Source organism: Oryzias latipes, chromosome 6 (genome assembly GCF_002234675.1).
Source record: "Oryzias latipes chromosome 6, ASM223467v1".
NCBI lineage: Eukaryota > Metazoa > Chordata > Actinopteri > Beloniformes > Adrianichthyidae > Oryzias > Oryzias latipes.
The window spans coordinates 23,724,428-23,751,266 of NC_019864.2; the positions used below are offsets into that span (position 1 = coordinate 23,724,428).

Here is a 26,839-nt window from a genome sequence, read left to right on the forward strand (position 1 = left end):
TCAAAAGGCTGGCTAAATAAACGGGCTGATTATCTCTGCTTCGTAATCAGGGGCGTCTGGGCTTCAGGAAGCCCACATGTAATCAGAATTTTCTAAATTTGTCTCAGCCTTAATCTTCCCCCGAGTCCCCCTCCAGCACGTAAGTCATTTTCAAAAATCTAGTTAGGTTTAGTCACCTGTTTTCAGCTGCAGGTGGATGCTTGGAATGGGGAGCCAGGCTGCCACGGGGACCAGAACCGCTTTGACCAGTGGGGTGTGCTGCCTTATGTCAGACAGAAGTTTGTCAAATCCGTAAGCATTCAGGGCTTGGACAACAAAAGAGGAAACATAGACAGTCTTTCCGCTGGTCACGTAGTAACCCAGAGTCACGTTGTGGGGGCTGCAGTCGTCTCGCTCTACCTGCAACAGGAAGACAAAAAAAAGAAATTTAATACATAGGATGTACAAAAAAAAACATTAAATTGAGAATATGATGATGCATAAAATATAATTCAATGCATAATATAATATGTGTTAAACCTAATACAAATATATAATGAGCAGTCTTTGAATTACAGACAGACAACACGATGAGTCAATGGCTTGTAATTCTGGAAGTGTACGCTGTCCACCTTCTTCTAGATTTAACCTTCAGCCATAATAAACAGCTGGAGCTGTTTCTGTGCAGCTCTGTCCTCTGTCCGTATCCATCTTTTCCATTTTCTCACCAAGGTGAATTAGCTTCCTGCTCTCAGCTTCTCTTTTTTCCAAAACTCTTACTCACCCGGTCTATAAAAAACATGTAGTAGATGCTATTATTCCTAACCCAGTTAAGTTTTTGTCAAACTTCCAAAAGCTCTTTAGTTTTTATTTAAATGCAGCATTTCATTTTTTATTTCAAAAAGCACACCTTTGGGTTTTGAAATTCATCAAAAAAAGGCCTTTGGATCATTCATTTTAAGTCTGAACTCAAATAGAACGAGCGTGGAATTAAAAATTAACTGTTTCCTTCAGATGTTTGATGAGTAACAATATTTTTCACTGCGGGGGTTTTTAATCTTTCACTGTCTTTTCATGCCACCAGTTGCAAGTAAAGCCAAAGAACAAACAGAAATAACACGCTGAAAATTACTGAATCTCTAAGGGAGGCAATCCTCCATGTACAGGCTCCCTTAAAAACTATCTGCTTCAAAGAAAGATCTCACAGACCCAGTATGTTTTAAGGAAATACATTTAAATTAACATTTTTTTGTCCGCACATGTCAATTTAACTTATCTTGGTCTTGGTGTGTGGATGGCTGGGCACTCTCCTTCCTTATTTTCACATTCCACCGTCCATTTTAGAAGAACATAAACACTCACCTGAGCACAGGTGTTAGCTAACCTTTGCACTAACAGTTTGCATGATTGAATGACTGAAATATTTCACACTAGTTGGTTTAAAGGCATAAGTATGCATGTGTGAACACTATCGGTTTTGTGTACATGTTGACATGTGGACATTTTTTTCAGCCAGCAGGTGTGTTAATAACATTTGAGTGTGTGTGTGGACAGGCCCCGCTCTTTTTGTACTACATTTGAACCTTACCGTAATGATAAACAACCAGTAAACTTGTTGCTTTATGCTGCTTCATGGTCTTACCCCCCCCCCCCCCTCCTATTATCACCCTCCTACCCCCCCCCCCCCCCTCTCTCTAACGTCCCTCTCTCTTCTTCCCCTCTTTCTTTTTCTGTCCGGTCCAACACCAAAGATTTTCAAACATGATTGAAATTAATAAAGTTTGGCCTCAAATACAAAAGGGGTTTATTCAGTCATGCCTTTGGTTTGTCTGAAGATGAATAACCCCTCTTGTTAAAGTAAAATATGTCCAACACAAGAGGCCCTCAGCTCTCATCTGCCTGCCCAGCTGTTGGACAGGACAAGTAAAAAAAAAAAAAAAAAAAAAAAAAATACTTATATCGAACCAACCAGAAATTGTAGTGGTGGATAAAGAACAGAAGAAAGCCGTTATGGTGGTGCAAAAAAACTACACCACTTGGAGTGGTGTTACCATTCCAAAAGCCTATACAGACTAATTTTAGGGTTTGGGAATATCCCTTTTTGATTGGCTGTTTACTACTTAGTCCATTTAAAGTAATATGGAAATGCATTCTGTCCTACCCATATTAAAATGTATCAAAATTTTAATGACAATTATGCAGGTGTCTGCAGTTATAAACATCGGCTGCAATGAAAAAGTAAAACATGTACTTCATTGGACATGAAAACTGCATTGCAGAATAATCATACCAAGACTTACCAAGGAAATGGACCCATCATATCACCAACATGAAGGCTGCAATGTCTAGCTATAGTTAGGTAACCATAGAGTAAAATAAAACTTTCAGCCTGCCAAGGTTTATTATGTCCCTCCTGCATAATTCATGCAGAGTCCCTAAGTACTTTGACAGAAAAGTAATCACAAGGCCAACAAATCACTTCATGAAACCTCACATGTGCCAAAATCTGGAAATTCGCACACAAATTATGCCAGGTTCAAAAATGACCTGTATTTTAAATGCTGTCCCCATGGCAACTTTTGCCACTTGAGATGGAAAAAGTTGCTTTTGCCTGCAAGTGTATAAATCTGTATGATGTTTTTCAGTATAAGATGTGAACAGAACTTCAGTCCTGACTTAAAATTTGGCCTTTAAGAAGCTGCACTCTTGCTTTAAAGCATGGCATGCCAGCATTTACTGCAAGCTCAAAAGCTCTTGCAGTGGTGACATTTACATCAAACTAATACAATATTCTATTGATAAGGGAGTGACTGACCACAGCTCATCTGTTAAAATTAAAAAATGCAGCTTTACTAATAACATTTGGCACATTAATATTTGGGAAATTTCAAAAGTATGTTTTGTCAGTAAAACCTCTCCTCAATTCCGGAAAAAGAAATGTTTTTTTCTTTACAGGCTCTTTCATTTCAACATGTGGCTATTTACTGGAGGTCATTCCTGTCTCTCCGCTCTCAAACATTGAAGATCTTGTCATGCCCAAAAAATCTTTAGCAATTTAAAGCTTTAAATAAAAGATTAATAAATGTCTTCAGTACCATTGATTTCCAAGGGCGGAATAAACTTTTCTATCTGTGTGGCCACACCCCCTTCTGTTTGGTAGTGGTCATTGGAAAAGAGCATCTCGACTGGGTTGTGTGTGTTTGCTCTCTGGTCTAGAGTTATGGTTTCTTTTCTGGGTTTTTGGATTTCAGGGGATTCTTTGATCCAACATTTGAGTTTTTTGGTATTTGTTCCAATATTTATACATTGTCCCAGTTTTTGATGTATTTCTTTAATTTTTTCATTTTGCAGTGATTTAATAATGAATTGTTGTTCTCCTTCTACTTTTATTGTTTTTATGCTGCCTTTCTGTTGTCTCCTTCTCGTGTTCATTTTTGTGCTCTTTTTTTCCTTGTGTTAATTACACATCCTATTTCTCAGACAATATTTTCCACTGGACTTCCAGTTATTCATAAATCACACTGCATGTCTTGTTCCATTTTGTCCTTTGGGTGAACCAAAACTTTGGTTGTTGTGTTTATGTTGCTTCTTGATGATTCTGCGTTAGTTGTGTTATTTATTGGATGTATGGAATGCTCATGGTTTCTTTGTAGATATTTTGCCTTAGTTGTGTTTGACTGTGTTTTCTTTGGCTTTACAAACATTTTTCCACCTGTTTTCCTTTGCGGCTCATTTTGGATCCTGACAGCATTCTGTTGTGTGTTTGATCTGTCTTTTCTTCTCCTCTTTGGTGGTAATTCTGGTTCATACTGTGTTCTGATGACTGACAGTGTGTGTGCAATGAGGTGTTCTGATGATCATAGCAGGTACTGCTCTGTGTGTTTCCATTATACTATAATCAAAATACTTGGTGTCTTTATGTTAGATCCTTGTGTCCAGGAAGGGTATTATATTTTCCCTTTCTTTAACCGCTAGTCTTGATATTATCAGTGATTTCTTTTGTTTGTCATTGTTTTATGTTTTTTAGTATGTCATCAACCTATTCTTTCCATTGTGTGTGTTACGGCTGTGGCCGTATTTGGTTTTGGTTTGTTCTGTGTTTTGTGTATTATTTCTTTATCAGAGCGGGAGCGGGACTTCTGTGTTTTGTGGATCTTTGTTTGTATGTCTGATTATTTGCAGGTGTGGTGCATGAAGGTGTGGCCTCAATTTGGACAAGCTGGTGGAGGCAGCTTTAAAAGCACCATTTGGACATCCAGTCGGTGGGAAGGGAGCCTTGCTGCAACAGTCTCCACTGCAGCTTGGGCCGCTTCTCCATTTTGGTTTTGATTTCACCTCTTGTTTAGTTGGGTGTTGCACTTTAGTATTTTGTATTCTTAGTTCTTTGTAGTTTGTATTGTCTGTGCCCACTCTGATTAGTCTTTTGGTTTATAGTTATTTAAGTGAAGCTGTAGGGGTGAACCGCCATTTTCTTTAGTACATGTTTTCTCCTGTTTTTTGTTAGGTTAAGGAGGTTAGTGTTTGTCTTTATTTTTCCTTTTCCTTTGTACAGGTATGATTACAAGTTTCAGTTAGTTGGGGTTTTGTTTGTTATTTTGGCCTGGGTTCACCCTGAAGCCTTTTAGCTTCACTTTTAGTTCTTGTAGGATGTTTATTTGTAAATAAATTTGGTTATTTTATGGAGACATTTGTTTGGTGTTTTGTGTTGCAGTTAATTTAATAGCCAAAACTTTACTTTTTTTATGTTATGCCCCCCCTAGCACCCCTAGACATAAAAGGGGGTGTAACAGTGTGAGTCTGCATTGGGTTGGAGATGTTTTAGTTTGTTCTTAGGTCTATCATTAAAAACATTTTTCTCACATAAGGATTTCCTCTTTTTTAACCTTGTTGAGTTCTTGAGCCAGTTGTTCATAGTTTTTGAAGTGGTGTTCTGTTTGTCCAATAGGGTCTTTGACAGGATGTATATGACTGACCCATTTCTGTCGTACAATAAGGCACAGGAGAGCCTTTCCTATGGATTTTGGGTGTACCGGATATCCTCTGAGTTGTGCTGGCTGTGGTATACATCTTTTGTTATCTTATTGCAACTATAATTAGTTGTGGTTTATACTGGATACCACTTTTTTTCCCTTTTCTTCTCTGGGCTCTTTTTAATTGTATAGGTGTCTTTGAATGTTGCTAGTGTTTCCCTTTTTGTTTCATAGGTTTGTTTTCCAGAAAGACCATAGCTTTCCCTATGTCTGCTGATATAATTGAATCGGTTAGTTCAAAAGGGGCCCAAGTCCACAATTTTTCCAAAATAGATAAGTTATATGTTCTATGGTCTTCAAGCGAAAAGCTATCTGATTATGTGCAAAAAAGTCCCAAGTCCGTTGTAATGAATTGACAATGCTTGACATTTAAAATGCATTAAGTGCAAAATTCCTGGGCTTGGGCCTCTCTTGCATTGGTTTTGCTTTATCCCATAGATGGAAAACATCCCATAGATGGAAACATCCCATAGATGCACTAGTTATCCAATATGGCAGCGCCCCTGTTTAATTTAAGAAGGGCCCAAGTCCAGAGACTTTAGTTTGCTAGTCCTCTGAAATGATAAAAGTGAGGTGCTTCATATTATAGCATTTGTAAGCTATGAACTGGTGCTAAATCTGGGTAAAGTATTAATCATTTGGTTTAGCCTCCCTTTAAGCTATGCAATTAAAATCATTTCCAGGAAAAACAAACCTCTTGGACTTGGGCCCCTTTTGAACTAACCGTTTCAATTGTACTGGATGTGTCTGTTTTGACAGTTTAGTCCTTTTTTTCTCCTCATTGGTGATGTTGGTGTTTGGCTGATTTTGTGTGTGACTGTATTTTGAAGTTCTGCTTTCTTTTCCCTATCATAGATTTTGTGACCAAGTAAATTCTGCTCTTTGTATTTATTTTTTGTGTATTTATGTATTTATTTATTTTGGTTGTGATTTCAAAGGTTAGTCTTGAAGCACACCTTAGTATTTCTTTTTCTGTGTCTGTGAGTTAGCATAGTGAAAGCTTGCAGATCCATCTTTCGTTTAACCTTTGGATGGGTTTCCTTAGTTGTAATTTTATTTAGATTAATTTTTATCATTTGTTGATTTGTCAGGTTTTGCTTTTTTCAAATTACTGTTGAGGGGATTTTTTTATATGTGCAAGATTAGTTTTGTGGTATCCTGAAAATGTCATTTTAAATTGAATCTTAAGTGATACATTTTTGCTGAACATTAATCTTCTCCAGTCTCTGCAGGCAACAAAATGATTTCATTATTTTTTTAGAAATGTTCAGACAAACAAAGCACTAATCCATACAGAATGCACCTGACAACATAAAACGTCTATCAGACAAAATCTATGTCAGTATGCAATTGGAACATTGCTGTTCCTCTATTGAATGATGATACTTCCGGGATCCCTGTCCATTTTCAAAGCTCATAAGAACAAGAAGATTTATAATCCTCCACACTTCTAAAAGGAGTCAATAGGTTGAATAGCTTAACCTTTTTTTAGGTTAGGCAGAGATAAACAAAATGGAAATGACCTCTGCTGCCTTTTTGCTCCCCGAATATGTCAGCAAAACAGCTTGTTTCTATTGTAAGAAAATGGTTTACAGCATTTTTCTGTGAAACACCGACTTTTACACCAATTCAATTATGTTCTGCTTAGCCAAACAATACAGTCCTAATACGAAGGCTTTTCATCTGTCATGATGCTGCTATTATTTCTCAACCGATTGATCTTTGTTGTCAAATTATAGTCTGTCATCTGCCAACAGATGAGAACTGAGGAAAGTTTGTGTATGAGAGCATTTGTGTGAAGCAGGGGGGTAGATGAAAGGGGACCGGAGAGCAGAGACTCTGAGTCACTCCCCAGAAAGGCTGAAAAACAACTGGATAAAAATAGAAGAAGCAGACGGATGGAGACATGAGATGGAGAGACGGTGAGATAAAGAGAGGCAGGTGGACAGACAGAGAGGGTCGGATAGGCACAATGAGCAGACCAACAGACAAATAAGACAGACAGGTAAGCAGGAAATCAATCGGCAGTGACCGGAGCCGCAACCTAACAGACAAGATGAAGGAAGAGTTACACAAAAAAAATGTAAATATTGAGAACCACGAACAAAAAGACGCAGAGAGGAGAAAAAGAAACAGAAATAAACCTTGCTTCTGCAAACAACAGAAAGAGGGAGAAAAAGACAACAAGAATTTCAAGAGAAAGAAAGCCTCCTCTGCTGCACCAAAGCAACAAATGCTCTGAGCCTGAAACCACTGAAAACTTTATGTATCAGATGAGTGAGCTGATGCTCTTGCTTTAAACGATGCAGCAGATGAAAAATTATTTCAGTTCCAAAAAAAAAGTCATCAGTTGCTTTCATCTCATTGAGCTATGAAGTGGTTTAAACAAAAAAATTGATGTTTCTCTTCCTCAGGCAATGATTTTAATAGCATGGAGCATCCTGTGACTGAACTAACCTTTAGCTAAAGGCTGCAGAAGCATGTTTATGAGATTTGTGGAAGTTGGAGCAAAGAATCTGACCTGTGCGACAGCAGTGGAGTCGTTCAGGGCTCTCTGTAAGACGTGGCTCAATCCTTTAGAGAGGTTCTGTTTCAAGATCAGGTCCAGACGGTTTCTGCGCAGCTCAATAGACAAAACTGTAGTGGTAAAAAAAGAAAAAGAAAACAAATAAGTAAAAGGATTTTAGAATAGAAGTATAGAACTGCAGGTCAGTACAATGTAGAAAATATGAATGTATAAAATCAAGCAAATGAAATAATTGTTCCGGTAATCCTAACATATTTTGGCCATGATGTAACATGAATCGTGTATCATTGTACTGAACAAGTACAGCGAAATGTAATCACAGATTTCCAAAAGAAAAATCTTATTGCAACTTTAAAGAATTGTGGTAGTAGCTGAGTAAGTGCACTCTATTGTGCACTCAGATAAACTTCAGTGAAAGTTTAATTATGATTATTGAACAAGATATATACTTGTTTTGTTAGTTGTTTTTTTTTACCTAGTTTTAAACAGTAAGCTACTATATAAAAACATCTAATGCATGTCTTATCTCATCAATCACATGTGTTTGCCAGCAATGGCTGTCATTTTGAAACCTTCATGACATCACAAATTCTGACAACCCATAGAAGAAGTGTTTGCTCTATTTGTAACCCTGTGACTTGCTCACATATCTGCTGTTGTGATGCTTCTAAAATGGGATTTATCAAAATGTCACACATCTAATCAACCTAGATTCATGACTGCTTCTTTATAATCTATTAAGGTTTTGTAAAGTCTTTTAAATTCTTTTAAAATTAAAATTAAATCAATAAGATCAGGAGTCCTAACTTGTTATCCTTTTTTTTACTCAGACTTTTCAATCACCTGTATTAAAATGTTGTCAATTTAAAAGGATTTAAAAAAACTGAATTACATGTAGTTGCTGATTTTAATAGTGAAAAATTAAAAGAATGTGTACCTGTTCTGACCCAGAACTTCTCAGTCACATTACAGGGCAAAGGAACCTCCTCTGTGCCGGTGGTAGAGGGGGTCTGGATGGTTGGAGGTGGTGCTGTCTGAATGGGAATGAAGATGGTCGTGCTTGGTGCCATTGTCGTGGTGCTGGGAAGGGTTGTGGTGGTTGTAGGTGCAGTGGTGGTGGTGATGGTGGTAGTGGGAGCTGAAGTGATGGTTGTGCTGGTGGTGGTAGTGGTAGTAGTGGTGGTGGTTGGGGGCACGGTGGTGGTGGGGGCTGTGGTGGTGGTTGTAGAGGTGGTCGTAGGCTGAGCTGTGGTTGTGGTGGTGATGATCAGGTTTTCCTGTGTGGCTGGGGCGGTTGGAGTTGTGGTGTTAGTTGATAACATCACAACACTCCCAGTTGTTGCCACCGGCGTTGTCATTTCGGCACGGCTGACAGTAAAAGTGGTTGTTGATGGTGTTGTCGTGGTTACAGTTGTCAACTGAAAGCTGTCATTGGTCACAGTGTCCTGGATTGTGTTCAGAGGAGGAGTGGTGGACTCTGGCGGTGCTTCTGTGGTGGTAGAAATCGGAATGGTTGAAGTGCTGATGGTTGGCAATGTTGTGGTGGTTGTGGCTACTGTTGTTGTGAGCCTTGAGGTGTTTCTGCTGCGCAGAGGCATGGTGGTGTTCCACTGGAAGGTGGAGAAAGGACTGGTGACATTGGCGGGAAGTGTAACGTCGTGGTCCCCAACTGTGGACAGGAGGGATTCGGGGACAGTGGGAAGATCCCAGGCTGGCAGGCTGCTCAGCGACTCGTCTGCAAAAGACAAAAAAATAATTCAGTAAAAAGATTTCTTCATGTTTTTTTTCTGTTAAAGCTATAAACCTACACCAGCCCTGTTTGTTCAGCCTTGAAACTGTTCAGTCCAAAAAGGTCACAGACTCCATCAACCTACATTATTGACTGACTTTTTATTGATTTACTGTCGATATTCATGTTGCTAGCCTTTTAAGCAGTTCTTCCAATTATGCGTGTCTATTCTTCTAGCCCCATCATTTCTATTTCCACTCTCTCTAAAGACACCTTATTTCTTGCAAGAAAGGTCAAAAAGACCATGAAGAATAGTAGATGCATTTGTAGATGGTGCATTTGCTTCTTTGATTGCTTATTTGCCCTGTCAAAGTCAGACTTCTTTAAACAGGGCAAAACCTGAGATTTTTTTTTGGGCACTGCTTTTTGTAGTTCTCTCAAATCTAGAGGCCTGTCCTCAGGAGGACTGACGGTCAAATTCCACATGACGGGTGAAGAGTCCCAGATAGATTCTGTTAGTTATATCATAAAATAGCACATTAGGAAAAAGATTTGAACATCAAATTGCCCAAGAATTAAACATAATAGTAATTTCTGATTTTTAGAGACAAATAGATCCAACTCAAAAGGCTTAATACTCTGCACCTTTCCAGGAACAAATTGGCCTTAATATTTCCCACTGTGAGCTCTAACAGCATGAGCCCCCGAGTCCTCATGTGTTATGCACACATCCGAGCCAGGGTACATGTGATGTGGTGCATACCAATTACAGGCCTTTTCTACGTTATTAGCCCGACATCTCCATCCCCTCACCTCTGAAAGACTCATACCAGGTCAGTGAAACAAAATACCTTGAACTTCACCTTGAATGTTGAGAATTACAGTCCAGAAGACATTGCAAAACCCTCAAAATATATGGCAACCCTTTATGGACTTATCTGAAAATACATTTAATTCAAACACTTAAAGTCCTTACATTCCCTTTTTTTCGTCTTTTTTTTTGTGTTTTTTTTTGTAGTCATTTTGCAGTCATGAGTTTCTACAAAGCTACTGACAAATGAGGCATAACAACATTTCCTATCATTTACTTCTCAGTGTAATTCATGTAGGTCATGGTCTTGGAGTGGGATTACTAACATGCAAGGATTTTCTGCAACATGTCAACTTCTGGAAGTTTCCTCCTCATTTTGTCATATGAGATAAACCAGCATATATGTGTTAGATTTAACTCTAATCTCTGTATTTAAACAATAAAAACCCTGAAATAGAAACCCAACATGAAAATACACTGGATATGTAACAAGAGAGAGCCCCTGACTGAATTGATATCGCTCCCATACTTCATTCTCTACATGAATTTATAAAATCTTAACAATATTTGATTTACAAATGGAGCATTAAAATGCACCATCATCCTGCAGAAGCTGCTCTTTGCTAGAGGAGACTCCCAACCTACACGAAAATGACGAGCACAGCTTTTTCTATGTTTCCAAGGATTCATTTGAGTGGAAACTAAAAGAAGTGGCAATTAGGTTTATAAGAAATTTGATTTAGCTGTCTAATTTTAGAAAACAAAAGCAAACCAAAAGAAAGTCATTTAAACACAAAAAACTAGAAGCAGATTTGTTTAGTATAAAATTAAACGTTTAATTTTAATGTGCTCACAATGAAGGAATTTTATTGTTGGTTTAATTCTCATAATTTTCAGGCAGAGTTCCTGTTTCGATCGCCTCCTTGCTGAGCACAATGGTTCCTCGATTATTATGTTTGTGAAGCAAAGTGATAGGGCAAGAGATGCTTTGCAACAGAAAATTAGCTTCTGTTCATTAAACATTGATGGACGAATTACCTTCTCGACGGTGATACTGTGATGATAAGGTGACAGGAGGCGATGAGGCGTGGAAGTGGTGTGATGGAACAGGAGGAACAACACAACAAGACTGATGAGATGAGATGAGATGATGGAGTTATGATTGAGGTAATGACAAAATGATGGAGAGGACTGTAATTGAATGATGAAGATAATGAGGGACAGTCATAACAGAAGCAAAGCTGTTTTACTAAAACAATGTTTCAAAAAAAAATATATCAATCAATCAAATAAAAGCAGTTATCTGGAGTTTTATTTGTTCTATAAAAGCTAAAGCCCTACCAGAAATGTAATAGAATTTAAGAACCTAAACATAAATGACTAAAAAAAAAAAATCACTTGTGCTTCCAAGCCTCTACTGATATGTTTAACAAGACAAAACCACTGTGACTTTGCCTGGGGAGTTTTTGTGATGTGTGAAGTTAGTTGAAGCGTAAACATCATTGACATATTCAACAGAAGCTGAAGTACTCCGGAAAAAAAAGAAAAATTGTAAAGATTGCCTAAAACCAAACATTTTTAAAATCAGCTTTATTTAAAAACATATTTTTGCTAACCTGCATGTTTTGTATCTCCAGATTTAAAAAAGTGAATTCACATCTTAGATTTGATGATGATATTTCCTAAATACACAATGACCCAGTTAGCCTCAAGCATTCTCCATGCAAAGTGAGTTCTCCTAATGTTTGAATTCTCTGGATGTATTTATGTTGTGTAGGAGAAGCCTCTGGGTTTTGTGCAAGTTCATTGCTGTGCATTTCAAAGAAATGAGAGATTCAAAACTAGAAGCTAAACACACTGAAGATTGAAGCTAATGCAAAAGTAGAAAGCAGGTTTAAGGAAAACCTTTGCAAAGTTGACAATTCATATATTCACCTTTGGAAAATGCAATTACGGTGATGTCCTGCACAACAGTTCAACTAATGCATTTGTCTCCACCTTTACTGATTAAATAACAAGAAATTGTTATTAAATTAACAAGAAACTATTATTAGGTTAAATTCTGCCTTTATAAGCAAATTATTTAAAGTATGTGTCACAAAATGCAAAAACTAATTAAAGGTAAATTGGGGACAGCTTTTAGTAAGAATAGCTAAATCTATCTTTTACTACTGTTCCACAACTTCTGACAATATTTGCACTTACGTACTCACAAAATCTGAGGGTAAGAACTAAAATAGAAAGCTTTAAGACACACAATTCATTGTTTATTATTTTTAGAAAAAGCCTTTAACGCAAATAAAAATGTAAAAAATTGTTTTAATTCGAACAGAAGAGAGCAAAAACAATATTAAATCAACTAATTCAAAACTGATCCTAGAAAATTAAGAGCCACAAGATGTGTATTTAAATGTTACCAACCGGTATTAGGGTAGAATGGCCACTTTAAAACAGTGTTAAAATCCAAAGAATACTCTGTTAAATGTCCTGTTTTGTTACTTAATTAGATTTTTATTTTATTTAAAACTTTTGTTTTATTCTCTTAACCATTCTAAATGAAAGACAGATTTATCAAAACCAAAAATAGGAAAAAAGCTGTTGCAAAAATCAGATATCAGACCCACATCAGTAAAGTTAACAAACTCACAAGCAAAAATAAAAAAACTTAAAACAACAGATGGAAAAAAACTAATTTTCTTTTTTACTTTGAACTAATCAGGCTGCTTTTCCGTCCTGTATGCTTTTGGAAACCCCACAGGTTTATTGGGCCTATGACTTAATCCTCTAAAACGTTGGAAATGTGTTTTAATGTGGCTTTAATTAATCCCCCTGTTATAGCAAGATAGAAACTAACAAGTGAAAAGTCTGCAACTAACTTTCCTGTTGTGGTTCAAGTTATCAGAGTGGAATGACATTAATTAAAGACCCACTCCGATAATTCTTTTTAGCTATTTTTTAAAGTGTCCCCAGTGGGCTTTTAATTATGATTATGCCAATTTTTGCCAAAATAAATAACAAAAATAAGTATAGTTTTCTAGGAAATAGTTTTTGCAGAGCTGCAGTAGTTTGCTAGAAATTGTGGACAGGACTGTTGGCAGGGAGCATACCCCCCCCTTACCTTCCCCATTGCTGAGAGTTCTTTGTTTACACTCTCTCCCACTTGCTCACTTCTCCTCACACCCCCAACCTTACATTACCAGTGCAACAAAAATGCTGAGCAATATTGGATTTAGTGCACTATAGTTCACAACCCGTGTCTTATATAACAGAAGAACCAAGAAGTCAATATAGAAGCTATCCAGCCGTACAGTTTTGAGCCTGATACCAGCTCTGACGAGGAAAACAAAGACGTGCTTGGATCTAGTCGCCCCGTCGAGTGTATTTTCTATGCCACAAATACGCTTTTTTTCCAACAGCATTGCAACTCCTGATATGCAATGATTTGAATAAAGACATACTCAGAAATTCAACTTCAAGCCTAATTTTCTTAAAATATGTCCTCCATTATTAGAGAAGTGCCACAATAACATGTTAAGAACACCATAGTAGTAGGTTTAAGGGCTGTCATCTGGACTTGTTTTTTAAAGTTAAAGACGTCCTTTTGTCCAAAAGGCTTTGTCAATTCATGAATGAATGAAGTCATGAAGCCTTTTGGATAAGAGGTGAAACGTCTTCAACTTTAAAAAACAAGTCCAGATGACAGCCCTTAAACCTACTACTATGATGGAATCAACCTGGATGAATGCGAGTATTCAGACACACACTATATGTTAAAAACACCAAAAACATTATTGTCATTGGAACGTTGATAAGCAAAGACAGTTATGTAAAGAATGGCTACAAACCCAAAGTGATGTTATTGGAGGAGATGTTCCCGGGAACCACAGACACATTGATGGATGCTTCCGTCTGACTCTCATTCACAAAAGCTGAGGAGGAGGAGGAGGAGGGGGAAGCAGAGGAGGTCAAAGAGAGCGCTTTAGCTGGAGACGGTGATGAGGCCTTCGATGCTACTGAAGACAAGCTTCTGGTCCAAGCGGCTTTGGAGAGTAACCCCAAAGGCTTTGCTGCTGCTGGCGCCTGCAGCTCTGCCATTTCTGATACAACTGTGAGGACTGAGGAGAAAGCCGCCTGCTCTCTCTCTATTTCCCTACTCATCTGCAGATGTTCCGGTCCAGGCCACTCAGCCGGGTCTTCGTGGACGTTGGGCCGTTGAGTTTCCACAGGCCTCCAGCCCGTTTCTACCCAAGCACCAGTTCCTGTCACAATCCCCGTCTCAGCAAAAGCTTTGCCATTTTCCCCGGTGCGGACTGCTTCCGTTTCTGTCCAGACTGCTGTTCTCGCATTGGCAAACACTTCTGACCATGGTTGAAGTGACACATCAGAACCCAGCTCTTCTTTGTCTTCAGTCCCAGGAGTTGAAGTAGGACTGGACAGTGCTACAGGCCCCTGTGGGATGTCAGCCCCCCGCAGTGACTCATAAAGGCCTCCTTCAGCTGTGGGAAACAGAGAGAGAGAAAAATAAATTATTAGAAAATAAGTAGAAATAGACTATAATTAGGACTTGTAGGCAGCGGCATGAAGAAGAGGTTTGACTCATTAGTCCCAAAGGCCAGACAGTGACATCATGAGCCCCTCTGTACACCTACACTGACACACATAAGCACACACAGCTTGAAATCTCAAATCATTAGCCTTTATAATGCCATCGCAACTGTCAAACTGCCAAGAGATTAAAACTTACTCCACCGCACTTATGCTCGAGAGAAAATACACGCTCTCTACATATGATTTCTCTCCCTCAGCCATTCAGATTTAAAAACTGTAATTGTAGAGAAAGATAATAATAATGTCAAAAGTGGGTCACTTATGGATAAAGCATAGGGATTTCATTTTGAAGTTCCAGGATAGATAAATTAGGACAAACACTGCCTAATCAGCTGAGATTCCACGGATATTAATCCGATCCTCTCAGTTAAAATATTCCTAGAATAAACACGCCAGCCAAATCTCAGTTCAAACCAACATGAAAGAGAATAAAACATAATTGCAGGTCATTTGTGCAATTTTTACTACAATAAACACCAAAAGAAACATGGAAATAAAGCACTAAGCAGAACGCTCTAGCGTCAGCCTTTGGCTTTTTGTAAACTGTCTTTATCTTCTGGGGGGAAAAAAAGCCTAAAGGTTTAGCACACTGAGACGATTATCCCATCTAATGCATTCAGCCTCAAAGGCACCTTGTCTCAGTGGAAATGAAAGATGAGTTAAAAAAAAACTAAATGAAAAAAAATCAAGGTTCTTATTGCTTGTGCCTATTTGTCCTGACATGGTGAAGGATTCCGGCATCTCCAGGATGACGCTGAGTATTTTCTGGTTCCCAGCAAAAAAACGTGATTACATGGAGGCAAACACAGGACAGATTTTTTTTCTATTTTGTGTTAAGCATGCATGTGTGTGTCGCACTCTTCCTACGCTTCCCAAGTCTCTACAGAGGATTGGTTAATTAAAAGACGATGATTCTGAGCTGGAGAAGCTTTGCAGAACAAGCTCTGGGATTAACTGCTGCACATCCTCTTGAAACCTATTATAAATCACCTAAAACATCACACCGGTAACTACCAGCAACAAGCATTCTGTTCCTTCTTTAACAACGTAATTCCATCAGTGGTGTTAAAGGGAAATTTTATTTAGTGAATATTAATTTTCAAGCTTTTCTAGCCTCAGATTTATTCATATGGGTTTTGAGCGTCAATTTGAGAGTGAAGAAAAAGTGAAATGTCAGGGGTATTTCCGGCCACGTAACAAACATATTTGTTGTACTTTATCCAAGAGTAATCTTTATTCTGGCTCTGTAGGAAGAGAAAATTGGGGAAAACCATTCAGTCTGGGCACGTCAATTGTTTTAAAGAAAGCATTTATTGGGCTGATGATAACTTCAAAAATAACTTTAAAAGAAACACTAATTTGATGAGTCCTGAATTTGGGGACACTATTACCATAGGGAGGTAAAAATCATACTCAAATAAGACTGGTGCTACTTCAAGGAATTATTATTCTTTATACCAGTTAAAAGTAATCGTCTCCCCTCCATGGACCACAACCTTAACGTGGTGGAGCAGTTTGAGAGCAGGCAGGTTTTTGGGTTGTCCGACCCTTTGGAGGGTCGTAGACAGGAGCGGCTGCATCCTAAGGGAAGCGCAGGTGAGTTTCAGTTCCTGTGAGGCTTGTGAGGCCACCTTAGGAAGGTCATGAAAATAGAAGTGTATGGGGAGGATGACATGTCAAATGCCATCAACTTGTCAGCATACTGAATTAAAGCGGATTATTTAAAAGTGTCATCAAAGCTCCCGTCTCACCACGCTGCCACGTCAGACTGCGAACACTCATGGGACATTTTGAAAGTCCTAAAATGCTTTCAAGACTTCTCAATATCTTTGCTTGAGTCATACAGACCCCTTCTCATTTTGCTGGAATTTTCATCATCTACTTTTCTTATAGTAGCTTTAAAATGGTTACGGGTTTGTCGTTGCTGTTTCAGTTTGTTCTTTATTTAGTCTCTGTGAGTCGTAACGTTTACAAACAAGAGGAACATTGCGAGGGTTTGCAGCACATTAAACTCTGTTCCTGAAAACTGTAACTGGACTGTGATGAGTTACTAAAGTTACTAAAGGAAAGCAAAAAACGTTTTTGTTCAAATTAAGCAGGAAAGAACGTAGATCTATGCATCGGTTTTCAGGAGAACGGATGGATCAACCTGGGGTTGTGTGTGTGATGGCAGTCAATCGAGTTTTCTCTTCCAACCGTTGCCACCTGTTCTGGCTGAGAGGAGCATATGCGACCCCGTTACTGAACCTCTGACAAAACACCAGGAAAGAGGAGCTCACTGAGAGCAGATATGAGCAGAATGGATGGAAATAGGTTTAGATGAAGGATGAAACTGGTTAAAAATGAATAAAGACAGACCACACAAAACCTGACCTGCTTTAGCGTTTTTGTGTTGCTGTTTTTTGGAAAAACATATGGGCCATATTTTGTCTGCGTGAGAATATTAGGTTTCATGCAGCTTATAAAAATCGTTGCATGGAAATGGTGAACAAAGCAAAGTAGGTCCATTAACCAGGCTTTAATCCAGATTCATATTTTGTTCCAACCATGGGTCCTTGCCACCTGGCTGTGTTGATGCCCCACTGCATTTCTGTAAAGGCTGGAAAAGATGTGCTTGATCACTGTCTAAACAATTAACAGCCTGTTATACTACAGTAGACATAGTTACAATTTTTGACCTTTTCATGGATGACCATCCATCCCTTTATTTGACCTTTTCCTCGTTTTTCTATGTAAAAATAATAATAATATTGGAAAGTTGACAGGTAAAAATCTATTTTCATACTAAATTAATCATTTTTAAATAAGGTTCTTTCTCCAGTTCCATTGTGTTGCTACACAAACCTAACATTTGTGGTGAGAGTAGGAATTCCAGTGGCCAGCTAAAACCACCAACATACCAGAAAAGATTCAACACTCAGCGGATAGCAGGGGCTTCTTAGCCAGAGGATTTTGTCCAACACAAACCATCCCACAGGATGGACACAAGTTACTGTTTTCTGTAACTATTTGGGGATCCCATCTGTCTGTGTGGAGGCAGAGGACAATTTGGATTTAGTTTTAGTGCCAGGATTACAAGGTAGCAACATGATTTACTTGTTAGCATGGCAGTCCCCATCTTTACCTTCAAAGGCGTCGTCCTGCTTTGTTGTGACTAAAAAAAACAGCTTGTTGTCATGAGCAACAGATTTCAGAAGGCAGATTTGTCATGATATGCAAGTACATTATCTAAAGGGACACTAAAATACCCATGTAGTATAAGATAAAGATTTTTAAATCTATCTCAACTGTCACTAAAATAAAAAAAAGGAAACATAATGTGCTATTCTGTAAATCTCAGAGAGAATGTATTCTTCTGTTTTTTGTGTAAAAACGTGCATTATAAACACTAAAAACTACACACATTTTTATAGAGATCTTTTTTTTTTAATTCTCTAATAGGATCAACATTTGAAAAGTGTAACATCCTTTTCTCTGGAATACTTGTGGGAGCTGCCAAAGTGTAAAAAACTGCCTGGCAACAACATATACTCATGGTGTGAACTCTGCAGATATTCACAAGAGAAACAGAGACAAACAGAAGAGTAAAGAGGATTTAAAACTGAGAGGATATTTTCTAAATATGTACCTACATTAAATTTTCCTTAATTGGTTAATTAATTTTAAGTTCAAGTTACTGCAAGGGAACATGAGGATGGATGGATGGATGGATGAATGAATGGATAAGTACTTTCCTTGATGTAATTTTTGCTTTGTTTTGCTTTGAGAAGACCTTGGTAATAATCTGGTTCCTTTAAAAAAATACTAAATAAAAATAAGATGAATTTATTGTTTGTGCAGAAATTACAGCTACAGTATCAGTGGAATGCACTATTTTAGTATACTACTCATAGTTATCAGACTGAGAGGTTAAACTGCAGCAAAAATCTTTACCCTCAAAATTATCTTAGGTGTTCTTTATGTCCTTGACCTTGGTTTAAGACACAGTTAATCAAACCCTGCTTGATCAATCATTTGGACTTTGTCAGGTTCCTCCCAATACTTATTAAATCATGACAGATAGCTTTACATTTCTGTGGCTTCATGTTTGATCTTTGCTAAGTTTTGAATTCTGTTCAGAAAATGTACTAAAAACATACAATACCTTCTAAAAGTAATGGGATCTATCAATCCTGCAACACGCTTCTAACAGTTCAGAATTAGGCTATAAATTAACAATGATGGACATTTCTGGCTTTTTTATGAAGATTTTTATTTTGTCATTTTTTAAATTCAGTAAAAATTGTGAAGAATTAGAAACCTCAGCTCAAAAAAAAGTTGAAAATTGAAAACTATAATAATTCAAGGTAACGTTTCTGTGTCAGTTAAAACGTTGTATGTACAATACTGAAAATGCAGAGTGCACTGACAAAAGTGTACAGAATACAAATATTAATTGTGTATTTTATGTTTTTAGCGAGGAGGCCAAATTACTCCTAAACAAAATTTAAAGATGCTAAATGTTTTTTTCCTTTAACTTAAGTTCCTTTAACTTTATAGTTTAATATGCTACCAGCTGCGATAAACTATACCAAAGCAAAAAATCGAATGCACTTGTTGACTTTAAATGCTAAGCATTAGAGAGCCGTAGTGGATGTCATTATGTAACAGTGTTGCAGACCAAACACCTGGAAATGGCACTTTCAAATGGCAGAGGCATTCATCACTAAAGGGCAACACAACCCAGCACGCCTCAAAGACTGCTCTCTGTCTGCAGGGGGTTGGAGGAGGGTGACAAACAGCTCAGCGATTAAACCAGGATTACATTTTAATGTGATAAAGAAATTTTGTTTAACGTCGATGCTGATGGGATTATAATCCACAGTGGCTTCTGGGTTTAAACAGGTGTGTGTGGACAGATCTGGGGCTGACAGCAGAAAAAGTGTCACAGAAATGTCTTTTCTTCACACTTTTCAAACATTGAAAGGACTGCATCTTTGGGTAACTTCAAAAATAACATTTCTAAACAATTAAAAGCATTTTCAGCTTTTAGTGTTGCACTGAGGGATACGTTCAGAGCTCCAAAACTTTGACAGGCCAACATCATTAAGCTCAAAGAGAATGAAGGGAAGAACGAAGGGAATTAAATAATCAGGAACTTTGATCCTCAGAGATTTCGCCTGTTGAAAGAAACCTGGTGGACCTGATTCAGCTGTTAGATGTGAACTTTATCAACCAAAATAAAGTGAAAGTGAAGCAATTTACTTCTAAATGCCAGATCAATCAGTGCATGAAATGTGGACTTGGAAACTGAACCTATTTGAGGTAACAGAAATCAACCGCGCCGCTCAGCTTATCAACAGAGCTGCCACTAATGCTGGGTCTCCACAGCAACCACAGGGATGCTGTCACCAGGGCAACCATTACCACCGATAAAGAAGGAAACAGAGCATTGTGTGTTGAGCATATCTGGCTTGGCTGTCATGTACGGCTGGGGTTTACACAGCAGCGACAGGATGAGCAGTAATAAAGTGGAGTGATGCAATCAGAACTGCTGTTTCATTAATTTCACACGAGAGTTCATGCCGTCTCACAAACACATGAAGATGTGAGAAACCGGCTGATAAAATTTACCCGCAGAGAGCCGGTTTTGTCATTTTTACCGCTTTCAGTTTGAATAGACAATGTGATGTCAATAACCCAAACAAGATCAGCCTATCATTATGTCTCCATTAAACAGCTCCTATAAGAAGCAAGAGCAGGCATTACTTTAAATGTCAGAATATAATTAATCCTCGGTAGTAAGTGCCAACATTGTTGAAAACTAAATAATAGATCAACCATAAATTGTTTATTAGCCTATAAGAATAAAAAAGATGGAGTTTGGCAGCATGACCACGGCTGGCAGCAGAGGCAGAGCAGGAATCCACCTTATCTGCTTTTATATGAATCAATCCTAATTAACCGTTTTAGCAGTTAGGGACACTTTTATTACGACAGGTCACTAAATGACTGAGTTCTGCCTGAAACTGAGTAAATGAGCCAAGGATTATATTTAGACATCAAGCAGTGGGGCCTTCTGTTTGATGTGGATGCCAGCAGCCTCGGTTGGTTCCAGCCCACACTGAGAGGGCCACAAAAAAATAAAAAATAAAAAAAAAGAATTCAGACCCCCACTCATAGTACTGTGTGGAAAACTACAATAATAAAGTACTTCCTCTTCTTTGCCATCTTGATCCATCTGTATGTTCATCCCATATTACAGGAGAACAAAGGAGAGGGAAATATGGAGGAAAATATGAGAATCTGAAAATATTCAGCAGCAAACACTGTTACCAAGGTGACCAATCCTTACTGGTTTGCTGCACTTGAGTTTTGATTTTACTTCCTGTGACCGTGTTTGATATCACACCATCTAACTCGTGTTGGGTGAGGGTCTCAACTGTTTGTGCCTTTTTAGCTGGAAAAAAAAAGTTTGCGTAATTTGTAGCCAAGATTTGAACTACCGGTAAATGGTATAGCACAGATGTCACACGCACTCATGTTATCTTTTTATTTGATTTTATTGACACTGTTAACCATTACGTCCTCTTGGACAGGCTGAAAAACTGGGTTGGGGTATCCGGATCCACTTTAAATTAGTTCTCCTCTTATCTGACAGGTAGACCTTTTTCTGTTGTTTTTTCCAAGTTTAAGTCCTCCTCTGTATCCCTCACTTCTGGTGTGCCACAAGGCTCAGTTTTAGGACCTTTATTGTTCATTTTATATCTGCTGCCTTTGCAGCATATTTTAAGTTATTTTAAAGATAACTCAGTTTTGAGCGATACATGCTAATTTCAAAACATTGTTTTCAAATACTAGTGCAATACACCTATATATGAGGTTTTATAGCTAAATTAAAATTTAATTTTGTCCTAAAAAGGCAGGACATCAAAAATTATTTAACTTATTCACATGCCGCCTCATTTGAGCTGTTCCATCCCCAAGTCCCGAGTGACGGACAAACGCAGTCATGTGAATTCTCTCTGAGGCTCTCAGTGGGTCAGCCAGTCTAGCATAAACAGCACAGGAAGACATCCTGCATCCATGCACAATCAAACATGCACACCCATTTATTCAGGGAATAAACATTCCAGCCCAGTGCAGCAACCACCCAGCACAAACACAAACACATTCAGACTGTCAAAAACAGACAAGTCCGCTCTGCAGCAGCACCCACAGATATGAACAGACATGTTCACCAAACACTGATCGACCTCCATTAATTCTTCTGTCTGTAACAAAAAAACACACACATCTCTGAGTCTGCAGCAACCAAAACACAATCATGATGCACAACTGGATATCAACACAACAAAAGCTGGAGCCACTTTCCTAATAACAGAATTTTGGTTTGGTTGGTTTCAGGAGAGCAGAAAATGCAAATAAAGCTAAGATCACACAGATATCACAGCAGTGCGGACAACATGGATCTCATCCACAAAGAAAAAACAAGCCATAATGAAAGTAAGAGGCTTGACTTGAACATTTCGGACAGCTTCCTTCCACATCTCTAACTGAGTTGCGCTGCAGCTGTGTACAAACACGACAGAGCTCAGGCTGCAAGCCTTGGGTTCTGCTCCCGGTGTTAAAACACTCTCAACACCAGTCCAGCTGGCTCAGGACAACGCTGCATCCAAACACCTCCCATCTGGACAGTTCTTCAGAAATAAACCCTTTCTGAGCCAACACAGTTGTGAAAATATAAAACCGGATTCAAACTGTTTAAAATCCACTTAGACAAAGAAGAACACGGAAAACAGCAATTAAAGGGGATGAATTTGTTTTCCCAAAACATACATAAAAAAAGATTTTTACAACAGACTGGAAGTAAGTTAATTTAGTTTTTAGAAAAACACTCTTTTTCTGTTGGACTACAACATTTTCTTTTATGAAACTTTCTTTCATAGAAGATATAAATAAGTGTGTGCCACATAATTAGCACTAATTATAAGCCTCAAACAAGCACAGCCCAGACATACAGCTGAGCTCAGACAGAGCCTTGACTTTGAATTATAATGAGAATAAACTATATTCAAAGAGAAAACTCTTCTTACTTTATCCGGAAAGAAAGTTTCTAGACTCGTGAACATTAGCTTTTTTCACTGAACCCAAATGACTCAATTTAATCTGTTTAAAAAGTATGTTTGTTTGTTTTTTTACCACAATCTTTTGTAACATGTTTTGGGCTTTTAGCACAAAATACAGTTCTGTAGAAACACTAGTCGGTACGTACGGTTTCAAACTGAGTTGATTTTGACCATTTTTAAACAGCTACGGTAAAAAAAAAAGAAAATTAGAAAATACAGAGAGCCTAAAGGGACAAAATTAAGAGAATCGATAAAGGAAATCCCTGTTAAATGATTCTGGTCTTTAAGGTTTTTTTTCTTAAACCTTTATTAGTAGTTTTATAGTCAATGTATCAAAGGAAAGCTCTTACAATATTTCATTATATCTGTTTCTTCTTGTCTAAAATTCCTTTTAATTTTTTGATTTTTTTAAATACATATTAAAAAATAAATAGAAAATAGATTTTTTTAAAAGGACAGATTTAATGGTGAGTTTTAAAGTAATCATTTAACTAAAATGAATTAAAATACTAATTAATTTGTCATAACATATTAATCTTAAAATGAAAAAAAAAATCTAAAAGCTTTTTTAAATACAGTAAAATAAAAGGTTGAGAATGGTGAGTGTTCAAAAGTAAAGTAATTTTAGGTTTAAAATTGGTCAGGGAAATGAATTGGTCTGCTAATTTCATTATTAATCCTAAATTCTTATTAAAAGGATTGGTTGATGTTGTTGTCATCAGCAAATACCATAGAAAACTCTTCAGAATGCTTACTTTCAGTGCTAGGTAATGTCTTCTCATGAAGTGGATCACTGATGAAACTCATCACAAAAATTATGTTCTCGTTTTTTTTAAACATGAGAAACTTATTTCACACTGGAATCAGAACCACAATCAGAACATTTGTTCTAACACTAGATGGATTTAGTATGACTCCTTGCACATGCAGTTTTTCCCTGTACCCAATGGGCCATGTGTTGCTTTTTTAGTTGTTGTTGTTTTTTCGTTTTGTTAATGTATTAAACAGTATTAAATATATAAAGGGGAAAAAAAACTGGTACAATGGGACCCAAAATACAAAAGGCCAAGCTTAAAGTCAAAGGTGTAATAAATAAATCTAACCATGAATGAACTAAAATGAGGGACAAAAGAAGATTAAAAAAAAGGCGGCAACACAGACAGCCATAAAACCAGGCACTTAAACGCAGTGAAGGTCATTAAGATAAATGAAGACAGCTGAGGATAATCAATAACATGAACCTGGTGTGACTGTGACTGGAGGAAAAACATAAAACCTGAAGACAGAACTTGATAGAAACTTAGAAATAAAAGAAAAAAATGCAATGCAAACAAAAGGGCAAAATCCTCGCAAAATATCAAAAAATTGAAATGTGTACTTTTTTCTTGTGGAACAGAAAAGATTTGAATTGAATGGCCAGTCTTTACATGGGATGAATCACTGTGTGAGTCACAGTGTGCTTCTTGTTTATGTAACCTGTTGAATCTGTGTATCACAGCTTTTCATAGCAACAAAAGACAAAATATGCTCATCCTGATTATTAAATGTGTAGAAAAAAATCAAATAATCAGGCAGCAGGAGAGCTGTAATTATACACCCATGTCTTATCACAGAATAATGTGGTTTCATTTCTTCTTTTACACGAGTAAACGGGCTGGAAAAAACAACAGCAGGCTCCTGTTGCCAGAGTGATGCATGTGAAGCCACAGAAACAGGTTGAGTTTGAAGTAGATTAAATGTTCAGTATGCTTTTTCAAGTTTAGCCCACAGTGAGCAGCGCAGATCAATGCTCGCCTGGCTGTTTGAGCACAAACTTGCTTCCATACAGAGAGGACTGGCAGAAAACCCCTGAAGGAGCTCTGGATTTGCTGTTTAGGAGGTCTGAGGCATTTTAAAACTGTAATATTTGACAACACAGCTGCCCTATGGTCCACTTTATTTCCATTTCTTAAAAGACTTGCCAGAAATCTTTATAAGGAGCAAGAAAAATCGAATTAAAATCCTATCATCTGAACTTGTTGCTTTTCATTGGTTTCTGGACGCCTGCAGTCTTCCTGCGGTCATCACTGTCATGTCAGAGAAGCACAAAGAACTGAAGCCTGCCAACGGGATCGTCAACATCACAGGTGTCTGCAACACATTGGAAATGCATAAGAAGCTAAATATATGGAAAGAAATGGAGTTTGCACCAAAGAAATGTTGATAGCATAATGCTTACAGTTCGGTTTATGTTTGAATTTTATGCCGAACCATCAAGAGAAACTGACAAACAACATGGGGTATCACAAACTGCACATGGTGTGTTTCCATGCCAGAGTCCAGCTCTTCATTATGACCATAACATGGTTCATGGGACTCTCCAAAAGCACAACAATTAGAGTCAAACTCTTTTCAGTGCATAACTAAAACCTTAGTCACAACTGCCCTTACGGGTAGATATGGGCTGTCAGCAGGTGAAAAAAGGGCACACCTGAGCGAGGCACACAGGTGTCTAGCACGGAATAGCAAGGTTGTAAACCGCTCGGTGAGCCTGTGGAGGGAAATTGTTCATCCACATTTTTTTTCTTTGGGCATCATGTGAGCAACAGGTCGTAGTGAACACTTATAGGGCACGCAAGGCTTAGTATTGTATGAGTTTTCTTTTTAACCCCCTAAATCCCGCGCAAAGGCCGTTAGTGCCGTTCACGTAATAAGTGTGTGCTCCTCGCATGCAGCCTGACTGTTACAAATGAGGAAAATGGGGAATCAGAGCGTAGTTTGTTGAAGCATCTTCCAGCCATCCAACGTGCACTTATGTATCACCGTCACGCCCCATGTGTGTGGTACTAGCGTGCAAACGGTAAGGGGCCAGTATTCGCAGCTTACTAACAACAAGAGTGAGCCATAAAGACAAAGTGAGACAGCATCAACTTTATGTCACAAGTGCAGGCAACTTACATTTGCCTAATGCTACATTCACACCATGCTAAGAAGCACACATACAAGTACCATTTTCAATGAAAAGTCGGCCGTAAAAGTACGTATATGTGGGTTTTGTGCTTACGTGTTGAAAACTCTTGCGTCCAGGCGTCGCTGCGCAGTTTTTTAAGTCTGTTTTCCGGCTCTATATACAAATTGCGCGGCGATTGAGTACATCTCAAAAGTTAAACCAGTTGAACTATGACTAAAAGTTGGACATCGTAATAGAGCTGTGGAAGAGAAAGCCTGAAGCAAGATTCCCGGGCTTGGGACCGCCTTTGACATTTTGCACCAAAGCCTCTACCAACTGTGAGCACATGTGCTAGTATTAGGTGGCGACAGACTTGTGTGAACACCACATGATAAGAGTGCAAACAAAAATCCACGTTCAGTGCATTATCGAATGTGCCACACCATGCCTGGTGTGTATGTAGCATCACAAATACTCCACAAAATACTACCACATGGACAACAACGGTATGTTTTAATTTTATGACATCACTTAAGCCAGCCGTACAGGCTCAAAGGAACTGCAAGACACACCTGCACTCCCCTTAAGACGAACCCACTGCATCTTACGATCCTCAAAGGCACCGGATAACCCAAAACCCACAGCACCCGTACGGATCAACCTACAACCTACTGTATGTATGTGACCATGGCTTAACTGCTGGTGTGACTAGGCCCTAACAGAACTTGTGAGTTGAAGGGAAATCAAACCAAACTACTCGGCTGGGGGTGAAGGCTGATTGACTCCTACTCAGTTGGACCCAAAGCGATGTGATCTAGCTCGCCCACTCCCTCCAGTGCTTTGACCCGCAAGTAACTGCAGATTTAAAGTACAACTCCAAGTAACCACAGAGTGCCTTGGCATAAATGAAATCCAGTAAACATGATTTGCTAAATGATTAATGTCACTTAAACCTGACTGACAAAAAAAGCAAAAGTTGTTGCTGTTTTTCCAGCAACAACATTGCATTACCCACAGTCCGTCAGCTCAGTCACAGCCAGCTGCACATCTGAAGCTTGGAGGGTAAGATGTTTCAGAGAGTTTGTGATCTTAAAAAAAAAGCTTGAATCCGACACTTC

The 26,839-nt window shown here is 38.2% G+C and overlaps 1 protein-coding gene across 4 annotated transcripts in view; it reads right to left on the bottom strand.

Moving 5' to 3' along the window:
- LOC101162046 (UPF0606 protein KIAA1549L) overlaps positions 1-26,839 on the bottom strand; it is a 112,495-nt gene that overhangs the window by 64,412 nt on the left and 21,244 nt on the right. For 3 of the 4 annotated variants that reach the window (XM_023955945.1, XM_023955943.1, XM_023955944.1), the window contains exons 2-5: positions 13,922-14,572; positions 8,474-9,271; positions 7,531-7,646; positions 177-399 (exon numbers count right to left, since the gene is read on the bottom strand). In XM_023955945.1, the coding sequence (XP_023811713.1) occupies positions 177-399; positions 7,531-7,646; positions 8,474-9,271; positions 13,922-14,572 (1,788 nt within the window). Of the gene's footprint in view, positions 1-176; positions 400-7,530; positions 7,647-8,473; positions 9,272-11,114; positions 11,206-13,921; positions 14,573-26,839 lie in introns of those variants that run through there. The other variant, XM_023955946.1, reaches the window with a different exon arrangement.